Consider the following 13,596-nt stretch of genomic DNA (forward strand, 5'->3'; position numbering starts at 1 on the left):
TTTTTTGTAGGGCTGATAAAAAAAGGTATTGGGTCACAATCAGCTACAAAACTGAAAAGCATCTCTTGTGTTAAAAATAAAATAAATAGAATAATAAAAAATAAAACTTGCAGAGATAAGTTTTCTTTACCAGTGAGTGTTCATTGACATGTGGTAACAATTGCTTTTAAAGAAATCACAAAAAGTTGAGTGAGGAGGAGAAAAGTGGCATCTACATCTGAGTCGAATTTACCTTTCTATGAGGAGACAGTGAGTGAAGCGGCACCTGAGGCATCCCGTTTCCAGGACACACATTTTTTAATCACTGGACTGAAGTAGTTAGACTTCCACGACACAAAGCCAAATGATTTTGTCTCATTATGTCAGCGGAAATACTATAAATTAGGGTCAGACATAATTTAGAAAATTAAGAGTAAGACATCATTCGAAACTGTAGGGTCTATTTTTATCTGTGTACACTACACTCACAATAAAACAAAACATTGTGCTTTTGTAAAATAAAGAAAACAAACAGGATGCCGCTTTCTGCCATTACGGTTTTCTTCGCGCGAAGTTAGTGGAGCGCGTCACAAAAACTCAAATTATAGGCTACTAGCAAGCTCTTGCGTGCCAGGAAAATGACTCTGGACCCTCTGGACTCTGGATCCAGAATTTTAACCAGTTCATATTTGATGTGTCAATTTACTTTCAAAAGGTGATTTGCTCTATTTTCATCGCTACCGTAGACATACATAAGTGTTTAGATACAAGCTATAAACTTTGATCCAAGTACTTCTGATATATTTTGAACATTTGTAACACAGAAATAATGATACTGTGTCATTGAAAAGACTATTTGTGAAGCCGTTTCATACCTATACATGAAAACTGCTCTCTCTGGTTCAGCGACAGAGTAAACGCAGATTTTAATGTTTGCTGTAATCGGACTTGTCAAAGGTTTAATAGACAGCCGTAAATATATACTGAGGAGAATACTAAACCATAATGAGCATTTAATATAGGCACAGTATAGCCTCTTCCACGCTCAAGCGCACGCATAAAGCTTAACGTTAGAGCGAGTAGCCATGTAAAGTTGCAACTTGCATGTTTCAAATGGTAACCCAAATTTGAGGGCGATGGACGATAGACGAACATTTGGATTTCCTGACCGACATACTGTAATTACCACAAGGACCCACCATTAACGATCTGTCCCTCACAAACTGCCTGACTTCACAACATGGTATTTTTTTTCTTTATTCTGCAACTAACCGATTAATAAAATTTTGGTCGACTAAGCCTCTAGTCGATTAACATTTAGTCGACTATTTGGGGGCAGCCCTAATTATTACAGAATAAAAGTAGCCTATTAATTTATTTGAAAAAAAAAAAAATCTTACTGGCCCCAAACTTTTAACTGGTAGTGTATAAGAGAAGTCATCCTGCATACTGCTATAACTTATAAAATCCAAAAATGTCCACTTATAAAGCCAAAGACAGAGTACCGGTAAATACAAAATTTTAAAAGTTAAATATATAGATAGATAGATATAGATATACAAATGGCTAGAAAAAAAACTAAAACAAGTGGCTGGAAAAAAATTAACCAGTCACAGAAAAAAGTTAATTGGTTACAATCCTACTCTACAGTGACTGCATGTGGTAAAATTAATCTCAAACTGCATATCGGTCTTCCCTAATACTGCATATTTTTTGACCTTGATGAATTATCTATTCTTATTGACAGCACTTATTGATCTTTCTTAAAAGTGTTGGCTAATGGAGTTCTATTGAGATGACTAAATGAGTTGCCGCCGCCTGGATTAGCCCAGTCTCATCTCTCCGGCACAGCTAGAATTATCATAGAGAACAGACGTGTGCGTGCGCTGGGTCGTAAATTCCTGCTGCCGACATCTCAGGGGGGTTGTGGAGAGATGGAGGGCGATGACTGCACACAGACCTACATTCACCCCAGCCACACTCGGTATATGTGGAAACTCACAAATATAGCAGCGTGCACTTCAGAGACAAAGGATCTCTCTAAAATAATAGTCGATGGCGGTCGGAGTGAGATTCACGCTCTCCTGCCTATTAAAAGCAACACTCGTATTGCTGTTATACAATTCTTAACACCAACTCCATAGCTCCGTTTTCCCATCAGTACACCCTCTTCCGCCTAGGAGATGCGTTTCTGCTGCAATATCCTAAAAGCCATTTTCCACATCACATAGTATGACAGCAGCATAGCACTTTCAGAGACTGGTCGGCATTTGATTTCAGCTGTATCTTCAACCTATGGATTCATAAATAAATAAAGAAACAGAACCACCTTCAACTAACTAAACGGAAGAATGACAACACATTAAAGAATGTATATTTGGCCTTTTGTAAATTGATAGGCTGCTAGATCTTTAATATAATAGCTGTAACAATACATGATATAGAGATGGAATGTGGCAATTAACGGCCATCATTGAGAACAGCGGTGGGTCGCCTCTTTCCACAAGGCTTTTGAAAAAAGGCTACATTCCAGCAAAATGGAAAGCCGTCTCCCGGTAAACGTGTCAGGGCAGCAACCTTGTACAGCGATTTCAGTGAAAACCGCAGAAATCCATTTGTTATGTCTGTCCAAAATGCATTAAATTAGAGCCATCTTTCCAGGTACCATGGACAAAGTGTGAGCCCGTTTCTAGCAAGAGAATAAAAAGGTTAGTCTTTAACGAATAAAAGCACCACACTGACCCTCAAACTCACCTAAGATATCTGCAAACAAATCTTTTCAGCTGTAAAATTTCATTACGCATCTGGAGAAAAGAAAACTTTAAGAAATAGGATTGATAAATATGCAGAAACTCTCAAGCTCTATAATTCACAGACAACAATAGGGGTGGGAGTTTATAAAGCCAATTGTTTGATTTGTTATTTTGATTATAGTTATCAAGTAAAACCTGCATCTATACAAATATTTTAAGGTGATTTTTAAACTTGCAAAATCATGCGTTGCTCTCGTATCTACACGAACATAAATATCCGTTTCACAGCAGAGCAAAAGAGGGTGGTGGGTGTAAAAATATGCTCACCAACAGATAGACAGACACACACACACACACACACACACACAGACACGCACACACACACGCACACACACACACACACACGAACGAACGAACGAACAGGGCCGCGTCTCGCACGGATATGAACCACATACATCTTGTCTGTCTGCAATAAAGCTGTGCTACCAATTCTATTGCCAATAAATGTCAACTGATTGGAAAGCTCATTCTAATATCAATTTCCATCTCCGCTCTTTAAAAGGCAATCAGCACGGCTTCATCTCTGTATATCATATGCTCCTTGAGATGGTGACACAGCAATGGCTCTCTCCAACATAATGGACTTCTATCAAGGCATCTGGCATCAATAATACAAGCCATGAAAGGGAGTTTTTTCCTCTATGGCTTGTGTGGCTGGATCTGGCTGGGTGAATATCAACACACTTCCTTCTCACACTTGTGTCTGCAAAAAGAGCCTTTATTTTCTAGTGTCTAGAGACAAGATACTGTGTCAAATATTAATGGTCATAAACAGATCTGAATGGTGCTTTGCAAAAATGCAGCGTGGCTGTTGCTTTGATATTTTCGAAATGTTCCTTGGCGAGGAAAGGCAGAAAAAAAAGCCTTGACAGCATAAGAAATGAGAATAATTTCACACATTAACCTTGGCAGTCTCCTCTGACTAAATTCAGGGCTGATTTGGTACACTGATTGAATTTAAGTGGAGGGACGTCACTCATGTGCATGCAAATGTCTCTGACGGGTAGAAAGCAAATAATGACAAATTAAAGGACGCTTCCAGTCAGCACTTCGCCCCTTACCTTCCACCCGCTGCCGGCTTCCCTGTAATAGGGGAAATTGTCACAGATCCACTGGTAGATCTCGCTCAGTGTCATTTTCTTCTTTGGCGAGCTGTTGATGGCGAACGTGATGAGGCTGGCGTAGCTGTACGGCGGTTTGCCGTCCTTGTGCTGCTGCACCTCTTCCTGGTCCAGTGTGGTGTTGGGGTCCAGCAGGGCGCTCTTCTTAGCCATGCCTGGCCCGTGAGTGTTCTGCGCATCTGCTTTCTGAATGGCCGCCCGCATGGTCAGCTGCGGCAACCAGTCCATGGAGGTCAAGCTGCTCTCCAGCTCCGACGTCATGATGGCAGGTTGAGTGTCGGCGGCTGCGGCGAAGAAGGGGTGACGATCCGGTGCGGTGAGAATGAAGGGGCTCCCTCAGATCACTGTTTTTGTCGGCGTCACTCAAAAATGAAACCTGCGGAGAAGAGCAAGAGAGGGGATCATTATATTGCCCGACACTGTCAGGATATGAGTGATTGCTTCTGAAGCACGTCGACACTTCAATAGTTAGAACCACTCCAGCTGGAACCAATGTCATTTTAATTAGCACATTCAAACAGGCTGCGTTTCTCTTTGGAGAGAAGCTCCAGAACAGACGCTGATCTGCAGACAAACCAAAAAAAAAAAAAAACACTGAGCTGCACAGACCGGCCAAGCTGTCTGGCCCACCTCCTACCTCCGGCCTGCACCCTGCAGCTGACTCACACAACAGTAATCCGAGCCGCAAACTGAGTAAATGCTGCGGAATTGTTTTCACAACTGCCAGCCAAATGGGGGATTGGTTCACAAGAAATTCCAATTCTCCTGAGGGTAGCGTAACCCTTTCTATCTCCCTCTACCCTTCCCCCTCTCCATCTCGTCTGCGTTGTAAACAGGCCTCAGAATGGTCGTCACTGTGCGACACAGGCTCTTATTCCCGTCTGCGGCTGCACCCTACACCCACAAACAACCTTGCGTTTTAGGCACGCTGCCCTCTCCTGTTTTAAATGGCAGCAAAAGCGCGAGGCTCGTCCCATCGCATAGATTTACGGTCAGCCGGCATAATCCATCCACACTCTATAGAACTTATTATCGTGAAAATGACAACACGACTGGAAAAAAGGCACCAGGGGGGGGAATATCCCACATATTATTCAGACGAACCTCAGTTTAAAAATACCTTCCCAGTTCTCTCGGGAACTGAAAGAGACGCCCTCATTGAAATTCCTCTAGAATGGCAGAAAGCGAGCACGAGCCTCTGAAATCTGATAAATGAGATGTCTGTGAGGCCAGTTCTATGACAGACACTTTTTTTCATTATTGTGTCATTTCCATAAAGGTGAGTCATGACCCTCTAATTTAAAAGATTTTCCCCTGCATGAGTATGGGAACCTCTGATCTAGTTGTATGAAGTGCAAACTTAAAATTCTAATTTAGCATCCTCGTCGTTCACATGCAGGAAATGAGCGCCTTTGGGCGCTTGTTAATTAAATTAAATCAAATCAATGCACAGTGGACTCAGTTTTTCATGTATCCAATCTGATCTTCACATAGACTGCAGAAATAAACTGAATCGACAAACTGAAACCACTGCATGTTGCAACAAACAGGCAACCATCAAGCATCACAAAAGCAATGCCAGGCAGACGGCAGCAAAAACATAAAAGTTAAGGCAAATAAGCATTTAATGGTAAAATATATAGCCTAATGGTAAAATATATAGCCTAATCATGATTTTGGATAAGACAGTTTGCCAAATGCATAAATGTAAACGTAAGGTTAGCCAGTGTCTGAAGTTTTTCAAAGTCAAATTATCAGCATTGTAATCAAAAACTATTATAAACAGAATTTTGATTCTTTTTTTTTCAGGATAAACAGTTTTTGTGACCTTAACCCTCTGGTACTGTCCATGTCGGTCAAAAATGACCTTTTCTTTTTTCTCAATGAAAAGATTGTACTATATTTTAGTTTGATTCTATTTTTTATTTAATATTTTGTATTTTCCTGCGAGAAAATCAAAACCATAAATCTAAAGAAGCTGCGTTCCAAATTTGAAGATGACATCAAAAACATTTTTGCTTTCAGTAAGAATTTGTTTGTGCGCAGTACCAAACATTTCCAATAGATGAAATTCGTCTCCCAGTCCCATTCATTTCCAATGTGGTCATTTTTGATGTGAACAATACAAGTGTGGCTATTCTATTTTTCAGGACTATTTAACTTATTCAAATCATGTACATTTTCTTTTATGTTCACACAGCAAGTGCCAAAACCTTCATTTTGTGCCAAAAGTTTCATTCCATTCAGATGAAGTGAAAAATATAAAACAACATTATTTGGTAAAAAAAAAAAGACCAAACAGCACCAGAGGGTGAAATTAGGCCACTCTTTCCCCTTGTCGATTATGAACATATATGCATTTGAAATGTGGCAGATAAAACTGTGGGCAGGAGATAATGAATTGCTCAGAAAAAACTTTGAAATATTGATAAGAGTTAGATATCAATCAGATCAGATATATAAAAAACAGCAATAAAATATCCTAACTGATGTAAAGTTCAAAACTTTCATATCAAGTTCAAACTTAAAGAGGAAGTCTAATTTTGGTCAAGATGACGAAAACAATGCTAATATAGCCTACTTCAGGTGAACCTTTAAACACTTCAACATTACAATATATTTAAAACAAAACAGCTGATTAAATGCCAATTTGGACTTTGAATATTTGTGAGGCTGCTCATGCCACATGTGCATAATGCACAATGTATTTTAAGGCTGTGACTAATAAACTAATACAGTACAAAACCGCTAAATGATGCATGCAGAATGAGGCTCTCTGTGCACTTAATATTCACAACGCCATCCCACAAACCACAGAAGTATATCCCTGCGATGAAATGATGAAATCTGCAGATAAAGACTCGGGTCTCAAGCATCACCTACTTTGCCACAGGGCTGCTGCCATTTTGACTGCATGCACATCAACGAGAAATGCACCACACACACTCAGGAGTGCTGCTGTGTTAATTAGCACACCTCTGCAGTGCCAGGCAGTAAAATGCTAAGCATCACCCCTCATTAACAGTGGCACCTGTACAGACGACTCAGTAACAGGCCCCACTCCGTAGAAGAGCATGCATTGACTGGCATGCAAAAGGGATATGGCTGGTGGCCATTACACACACATCCACAGAGTTAGGCAGTTCATCCTACTAATGCAAGTAAACCCCTAGGAATTGATTTCAACAAATGCATGTCACTGCTTTGAGAATTGTTGCAGCTAAAATAATATACTATTTACACCAAAGAAGACATAAGAGTAAATGTTTTAGGTAAACCAAAAAAAAATTCCACATGATCAGTGTAGTTATTGTTAACTAAATAAAACTATTACAAATCAATTAAAATAAAGCTGAACTAAAATCAAATAGAAATATGAAAAACTGAAATAAAATTTTCAGTTTATAATGATTATCAGCTTACGGTAAGTTTAAAGGGGTGGTTTAATGCCATTTTCACAAGATGTAAAATATATCTCTGATGTCCCCAGAGTGTGTGTATGAAGTTTTAGCACAAAATACCCCACAGATATTTTTATATATTATGTTAAAGTTGTCACTTTTTGAGGGTTTGCAAAAACGCACCGTTTTGTGCCTGGCCCTTTAAATGCAAATGAGCTGCTGCAGAGGGCAGGGTTTCAAGAGCTCCTGAATGCGTTACCAGCTGCGATTACCCCACGCAGACACACTAAAATGACAGAAACTGTTCTGCCTTTAATGTTAAAACGGAGTCAGACAAAGATGGAGAGACTCAAGAAGAAGTGACAACATGTAGAATGCAACAGGACATATCTGAGTGGTTAGTTGATGAATTTATGTAGCTGATGTGGAGTTAACTCTCTTCAATTAGGATATTCTGTCATGATAATCTATAAATCGCTTGTATAGGAACTGTTGTGAGATGCACACAGAGTGACTTTCGATTGCATGTGAAAAGATGGATGCTAAAGTTTGAGCTGAATCACAAATGTACTCATACAACCACTTTTCCTCTTCTCAACACGTCATGGACTGCGTGTTCCCGGGGGCGGGGTTTCTACATTCTAGGGTTGCTGATGTCACTAACCCAGGAGGAATGTTGTGTTGTTGTAGTCCTTTTCTTTAAAAGCAAATATCTTCCTTTGTTTTGAACTTTGAGCATTGTAACTTTGCAGATGTTGTTTATGCTCAAACACCAACATTACACACTAGTTAGAAAAGTGAAATCATACTTAACCACCCCTTTAAGTACTATAAATAAATAAATAAAAAGTTTAAGTACTAAAATCCAAAAAAATAAAATGAAAATAGAAAAATAAAAGCGAATGAGGGGCGTTCATAAAGGTATCAGCCAATAAAACTTTGCCTACTTTGTGGTTAAAAAAATATTCACATATAAAATGTATATATGTATGTATGTATGTATGTATGCATCCATGCGTGTGTGTGTGTTTGTGTGTGTGTATGGTCTTTAAAATCCAAAAATTATATCCATAAGGTAGATTTTATCAATAAGACCATGTTGAAACAGTGAAAATGCTCATATTCATAATTTTATTGGTTAGCATTAAGCAATGTTTGAGAAATCCCATGGTAAAGTATACAAACAATCCTAAATACGATCCTACTGCAATTCAAAGATGACATTTACTTGTGAGTAATCTCATTCCAAAACTCACTATCATCCGATCACAGTGTTAAAAGAGAACGTTAATTGCTTTGGCACACCGTATGCTCTCTCAGATGCCGTTTCTACGACTCAAAGTGTGAACAATAAATATTTACTTTACGGAACAAACGCGAGCAAACTTGTGTGTGCACATGGATGTGTGGATTAGTAAGCAGACTTGCGGTGGAGAAGGCCCCGTCGGGGGGATGGTAACTTGGCTTCGGCAGAGGGGAATCACTCTCTGTGAGCTCCTTCCACAGCGCCTGAAGACCTGGCACACCGCTTCACAACAACAACAGTGATGTAACCTAGTAACAAGCCCTTGGCTTTTCTACTCCTAACCGAAACTCTGGCCATGTCTTCCATATCAACAACATTATTACACCGTGTAGAAAAGGCTTGTGTTGTCTTAGCGATCATGAAAGGGAAAACAGGGAGTGGTGGGAAACACGCTCACCTGCCCCAGAGTAAAAAGGAGATTCCTCATTTTTTCCAATGCCCCAGGCGCTGATCTCGAGTTATTTTTGAAAACAACAACTAAAATAGCAACGGCTCATTGTTGCGCCTGAATGTTGAGTGCTGTAATTGTTCGCTGCGGCCGGCTCGAAGACTCATCTTCATTAAATGGAAAAGTAGGTAACAGCAACAGCTTTTAAATGTCAGTCTTCCCTCTCCATTAAAGGCTTAATGGTTGCATTGAAACCACCCCCAGGATGAGAACATTAATAACCCAGTCGTTACTCGCATTTTTAGGATGTGTCAATTATCGCTCCGCTGCGCACACTGCCAGCCGAGCGCATTGTTCGGCTTATTACAGCCTGCAGCAGATCAGGGCTTGTCACAATGAGACCGCCGCTCATCCTGGCATATCGGATGCCAGCGCTGATCTCAGGCCTGCCAGAGAATTTCCTTTAAGGCAGCGTGCACAGACCGGGAGATCTGAGGCGTCGAAGGAGCCCTGTTCCAGTAACGAGGTCTGGCAGATACACACTGGCCGGGGTGCTGTGTCCTCAGAGTGCCAGTCTCATTGCTTTACATGAGGGCAGATTCCCACCTCGCCGGCTCAGCAGTCTACAGGGGCCGCATACATGTACTCCATAATTAATCTGCCAGTCACAGCAAAGTGCCACTCTGGCTGGAGAGAAATGGAGAACTGCGCACATCCGAGCAGCTGATAATCATAAATGTGACACAGTGTTAATGGTAGGTTAACGTAAAAGCCACAGGATTTTAAAAAGCCTCGAGGGCCATGAACGCAGCTAAGACAAATGGACACTGAATTCCCACATAAGCATTTCAGCCTGATGTGCTCATATGCAGAGAATGTCAACTGAAAAATGTAATTTGCCAAATTGTAAAATCATATTCACGAATAAATCAAACCACTGTCATTTAAAAAAAAGAAAAGAAAAAAAAAGAAGCTGTACATTTTTATTACTATCATCTTAACATGATATAAGACAATGTAGCATTATCTGTCTTCTCATGGGAACTGTGCGGTACCAGGGGCGCGGGAAGATGTTTTAGGATGGGGGTGCTGTGTGTGTTTTTATTTTTTTTAGGGGAGGGGGGTGGCATTTGAATAAGAAACAATATTTGCGTTGCATTTACAATCCTGTACAATCATGCAGTACCTACTTCCCGTACCTCTGACAAGTACCTATTCCATACCAAAAAGTAATGACAATTGTATTTCATACATTTAATTAACAGTGACGCAATAATGTAAGGTAACATTAGTTTTCAAAAAATTATAAAAACAAAGAATTCAAACTTGTCAGATGGCTATGATATGAATCTTAGCTTCTGCTTTTGAAAAGTCTATGTCCCTGTTGTCCGAAACAAGGACTGCAACTTGAAAATGATCCATTAGTGTTGTATTAATTTGAATTAAAGCATGAATATCATACTATGTGTTAGCTGGGTACTGTTTGATAAGCTACATCCAGGTCATTTAAATATAAATGATCATTTTAAATTATTTAATTATTATATTGGCTATTCCCGGTAAGAATAGTGTGCAACAGTCGAATTTCGAAACTTGTAAACAAAATGTATCCACAGGGGAATTGGTTTTTAACAATAACTTATAAATTGTTAAAGACAGACCAACACATTAAAACTGCTAAGTACTTGTCTTGTACCTTTGTTTGGTCAGATTTTTCTGATTTTGTTGCTTCAAATAAAAGTCTATAATGTTGCGATTCACCTCACAGCTAGCTAGTTTGGTTCATGACTTATTTTTTGTTCTGTCCCTATGGGTAAAATACTTTCAGAACCATGAATGCTGAAAAAGCACCGTTGCACACTATTGGTTTTTAATTTGGCTGAATCAGGAAGACATTGGATGTTGGACATTTCCACCTATTTAACAAAAACTAAATGGCACACATCTAGATCTATATAAACATAGGGGAAAGTAAAACAATGACAAAACAGGACTGAATCATCATGACTGAAACAGTCAATCAGAGTGTAATGATTATTTGTGGTGCGACCTTCACAGAAAAAGACTGAGCTCAGACTGCTGGATGTAGAATGTGAAAGGAGAAAAGGTACACCAGACAATTTTATCGTAACTGCATATCAGCTTCCAGCTGCAGACATTGCACTCATGCCTACTGAGAGATCAAAAAAAAAAAAATCCATACAGGCTAATCAGCTGCAGGATGTCACATGGGGTTAAAAGCAGAGACAACAGGCTTTGTAACCTCTGATGCAGATACACTCAAATAATTACTGAAAAGGGAGGAAGGAATTTGAATTTATGCAAGAGTAATTATGCCATTTGGGGATATTAGAGAGATTTTCTCAGCAGTCTGCCACCACTCGCAGTGCTTTTCAGAGCCGGGCGACTAAGAGCTGCACACGCTGACAAACACAAGGCCTTCGGCTCATTGTGCAATCTGCGGGCCCTTACAAAATGACGCTCGGCATTCCAGTAATTCAATAAGCCCTTCCAGTGAATTACAACCCTGATCAGGAGGGGGATTGTCTCTGTGTCCCTGGCAGCTAGGCTAGGAGGTGCCCTTTGTGTATGGAGCGGTGCCGCTGCCCTGACACCAACCATGCGAACCCAATTACACTGCTTTGTGAGCCCACGGCCCCCATATTAACACATTTTCCCCTGAGAAGCGTCGACCAGTGCCAGGCTGGCAGCCATTCGCCAGAGCCCACTGTTGAATCTCAAATAAAGCACTTAAGGCTCTGGCAAAATAATCATTTGTCCCTGGCATTCTTGAAAGCCCCCTTTCTCATCAGAATTCCCTGCTCCTTTCCTTGGCAATTAAATGCTAAGCTCTTCGACTCTGCAGCAGGCAGCACAATGGGACCTCAGAGCTGCAGCAGACACAAGCCAATGCTCACTAGCATTATAAAAAAATAAAAAAAATAAAAAAAATGAAATGAGAGATATTGACGTTCATTCTTTTGCATCTCTTTCGGATGGCGAACCTCTGATAAATTTCTTGATTTTGTATCAACTAAAAATCAACGTTAATTGCTCTCCTCTAGGTATATTGAAAATCATCTCTACTACTTGAAGATATGAGAAAAGACCTCACTAAATCTCATTCATGCGTCACTTGTTTTGCAATTCCAAAATATATTTCATTGGAATATTCTGACAGTTTATCGTGATGTGTCTAGTTAAATCTGTCACACTTTAACTATTTAGTCACAACGAGCGAATAAACAAGCTGAAATAAAAGGACTGAATGGATTCAGCCGTTTCAAGTTCATCTCACGTAGGCCTAAAATTGTCAACACTTGGGATGACATTAACACTTGGGTTATAATTAAACCCCTTTTGCTTTTCAATCAATATCCAATCTCTCAGAAGTAATTAACAACATATTAAAGAGTTTATTGCCTGGCAGAGCTGGCTGCTGCTGCATCATTAACTGTTAAAATGTGACTCTTTGACACCTACAGTCATTTCGCAGCTTTTTACTGCAACACACCAGTCCCCCCACCCCCCTTCTTGGCTGTCATTCCGGCATCCCCCTCAAAAAGAAACGCATTACCTTCCGGCGGGTGCAGATTCACATTAGGAATTGCACACAATGGCGGATACCAAAAAATACGTTGCAGGAGTGAGAGTGAAAGAGAGCATGATCAGTCTCAACCACAATGCACAGTAATTATGATTCTGCTAAAGGACAAGCACCTCGATGCAACATTCAAATCAGATGTTTAAAAATTAAAACGCAGCAATAATGCAGATATCAGCCCAAACACATGCAGAGACAAAAAATGCTTAACGAATCTGAGGTTGCGAGCGCAGTGCGTGATGTGTCACAGGGGGCTAATCCTTTAGGAAATGAAGAACTTAGACAACATGACTCAGAGGGGGAATACCAGCGAGGGCAGATGAAAATATGGAATAAAGTTGGTGATTTCAAACATGAAAGTTTAGTCTTAGAAATCATATTGTCTGCCACATTGAATATTGCTATTTCTCTAATACAAATACTCTCACATCGAGCGCATAAAACGGAGCCAACTGATATATATTGTAAGTGCAATGCATTGCTAATTAGAAAACAAATACCTATTTTAAGTTACTGGGTCTAGAGAAAACCCTTAGTAGTACGACGACGACCAATTCAAAGAGCAACAGTTACTGTTCAAAAGCAGCCACCCACTATAAAGACTTACCCTTTTCCCAGAATGATAATGCATCGGAATCTGTGGTTGCACAACGCGGCGGCACACTAGAGATTAGAGGATTAAGTCACAGGTCAGTAGTTTCATCTTTTGTTGATGTTGCAGCTTAGCCATCACTTTTAAAAGACAATGCAAGAAAGGAGCCATGTCATATGAGGCAAGGGGCATGTGTTGTTAATATGCTATTGTCCCAGGGACACTTAAGAAATGGTTAATGCACACAAAAATGAAGTATGGCTACATGAAGCAGGTGACAGGGAAGGAATCAACTGGACAGACCAGCAGAGGAATTTGACCAGGGATTCCTGGTCATGCAGCTTTATAGTTACACCCAGTCATAAATTCCTCTGAATGATGCCATATATAGA

At 40.1% G+C, this 13,596-nt stretch overlaps 1 protein-coding gene across 3 annotated transcripts in view; it reads right to left on the bottom strand.

Annotated features, from left to right (window-relative positions):
- Positions 1 to 13,596, bottom strand: part of foxj3 (forkhead box J3) — an 86,230-nt gene that overhangs the window by 47,228 nt on the left and 25,406 nt on the right. For all 3 annotated transcript variants that reach the window (XM_079597446.1, XM_079597445.1, XM_079597447.1), the window contains exon 2: positions 3,854 to 4,289. In XM_079597446.1, the coding sequence (XP_079453572.1) occupies positions 3,854 to 4,174 (321 nt within the window). In that variant the 5' untranslated portion in view covers positions 4,175 to 4,289. The remainder of the gene's footprint in view (positions 1 to 3,853; positions 4,290 to 13,596) is intronic.

The sequence above is a fragment of the Phoxinus phoxinus genome (assembly GCF_949152265.1).
Source record: "Phoxinus phoxinus genome assembly, chromosome: 22".
NCBI lineage: Eukaryota > Metazoa > Chordata > Actinopteri > Cypriniformes > Leuciscidae > Phoxinus > Phoxinus phoxinus.